This window comes from Chiloscyllium plagiosum, chromosome 28, assembly GCF_004010195.1.
Source record: "Chiloscyllium plagiosum isolate BGI_BamShark_2017 chromosome 28, ASM401019v2, whole genome shotgun sequence".
NCBI lineage: Eukaryota > Metazoa > Chordata > Chondrichthyes > Orectolobiformes > Hemiscylliidae > Chiloscyllium > Chiloscyllium plagiosum.
The window spans coordinates 47,521,271-47,522,970 of record NC_057737.1 but is presented as its reverse complement, the minus strand read 5'-3'; the positions used below and the strand labels follow the sequence as shown (position 1 = coordinate 47,522,970).

At 52.0% G+C, this 1,700-nt stretch overlaps 1 protein-coding gene across 1 annotated transcript in view; it reads left to right on the top strand.

Annotated features, from left to right (window-relative positions):
* Positions 1 to 1,213: 1,213 nt before the first annotated feature.
* Positions 1,214 to 1,700, top strand: part of LOC122564176 (protein phosphatase PTC7 homolog) — a 101,432-nt gene continuing 100,945 nt past the window's right edge. The window contains exon 1 of the mRNA XM_043718854.1: positions 1,214 to 1,547. Coding sequence (XP_043574789.1) covers positions 1,337 to 1,547 — 211 coding nt within the window. The 5' untranslated portion in view covers positions 1,214 to 1,336. The remainder of the gene's footprint in view (positions 1,548 to 1,700) is intronic.

Sequence of the window (1,700 nt, the reverse complement as noted above, 5' to 3'; positions counted from 1 at the left end):
AAGGATCAGCTTTGTGCATGGGAAATCATGTCACACGAACTTGATTGAGGTTTTTGAAGTAACGAAGAGGAATGAGGAGGGCAATGCGGTGGATGTGATCTATATGGACTTCAGTAAGGCGTTCAACAAGGTTCCTCGGGGAGACTGGTTAGCAAGATTAGATCTCATGGAATACAGGGAGAACTAGTCATTCAGATTCAGAACTGCCTTGAAGATAGAAGACAGAGGGTGGTGGTGGAGGGTTGTTTTCAGACTGGAGGTCTGTGATCAGTGGAATGCCACAAGGTTGTTGCTGGGTCCACTACTTTTCATCATTTATAGAAACGATTTGGATGTGAACACAGGAAATATAGTTCAAACTCGGATTTCACCAGTTTCCTCATTTCCCCTCCCCCCACCCTGTCTCAGTCAAATCCATCAAATTCAACACCGCCTTCCTCACCTGCAATCTTCTTCCCGACCTCTCCGCCCCCACCCCAGTCTGACCTATCACCCTCACCTTGACCTCTTTCCACCTATCACATTTCTGACGCCCCTCCCCCAAGTCCCTCCTCCCTACCTTTTATCTGAACCTGCTGGACACACTTTCCTCATTCCTGAAGAAGGGCTTATGCCCAAAATGTCGATTCTCCTGTTCCCTGGATGCTGCCTGACCTGCTGCGCTGTTCCAGCAACACATTTCCAGATATATTAAAGCACCCAAGCTACAAATCTTCTCACAAACTTTGATATATTAAATAATTTAGATTGTCTTTCATCTTTTAGAATGGGATATCCATTCCAAAAGATTAAAACCTTACTCTAAATTTGTTAACATATCCTTACAGCTCCATGACACTGTAACGCTTTTGCTATGAATTCTGTGTCTTTTGGTTCTGTTCCACAACCACCTGATGAAGAGACATCTCTCGAAAGCTAGTGCTTCCAAATAAACCTGTTGGACTATAACCTGGCGTTGCAGAATTTCAAAGAATTGTCAGAAACTTTTGTGGAGGCGCTTACCCCCACAGCCACCTAATGGGTAGCGAAGCACCGTTCTGTATTGTGATTGGCTAATATATCTCCACCCCGCGGTATTATTGTGTAATACTGATGTCAATCAGAGACGCTCCATTGTCCGGGAGGTGGGCTCAGGCCGGAGCCACGTCCCACCCCTTGCTCTGATTGGCCAGTAATGACACAGCGTGGATTCGGATTGGCCGTAGGTGCTGTCGGTCAGGGAGCGTTCATGGGTGGGATGGCCGAGTCGGTACGGGCCGAGTGGCTGTGGCGGGGATGTGAGGGTGTTTAACGGCTCTAGACTGACAGGGAGGAAGGGAGTTAGGCCACCGGGACCATGCAGTCAGTGCTGGCCTATGGCCGCATCGTGGCTCGGACTGTGCTGGGAGGCGGCCTGAGGCAGTCGGAAAGGCGGGAATACCGGCTCATCACCGTCAGCTGCGGCTTCGGCAAGGACCTCCGCAAGGGCAGCGGCACCACCGCCAAGGGCAGCGGCTACGGGGACGATGCCTGCTTCGTGGCTGCTCACCGGCTGGCAGATGTACTGGGTAAGGGCCCCGGGGGCTAACTCGGACCCTCACCCCCTCACCATTAACCCGCCCTCAGACCCGAATCACCCACATCCCCCACCCCCACCACTGCCCCTCGTGTACACTCGCCGCATCTCTGTGCCCCCTGCCGCCTCCTCTCCCCACCCCCCT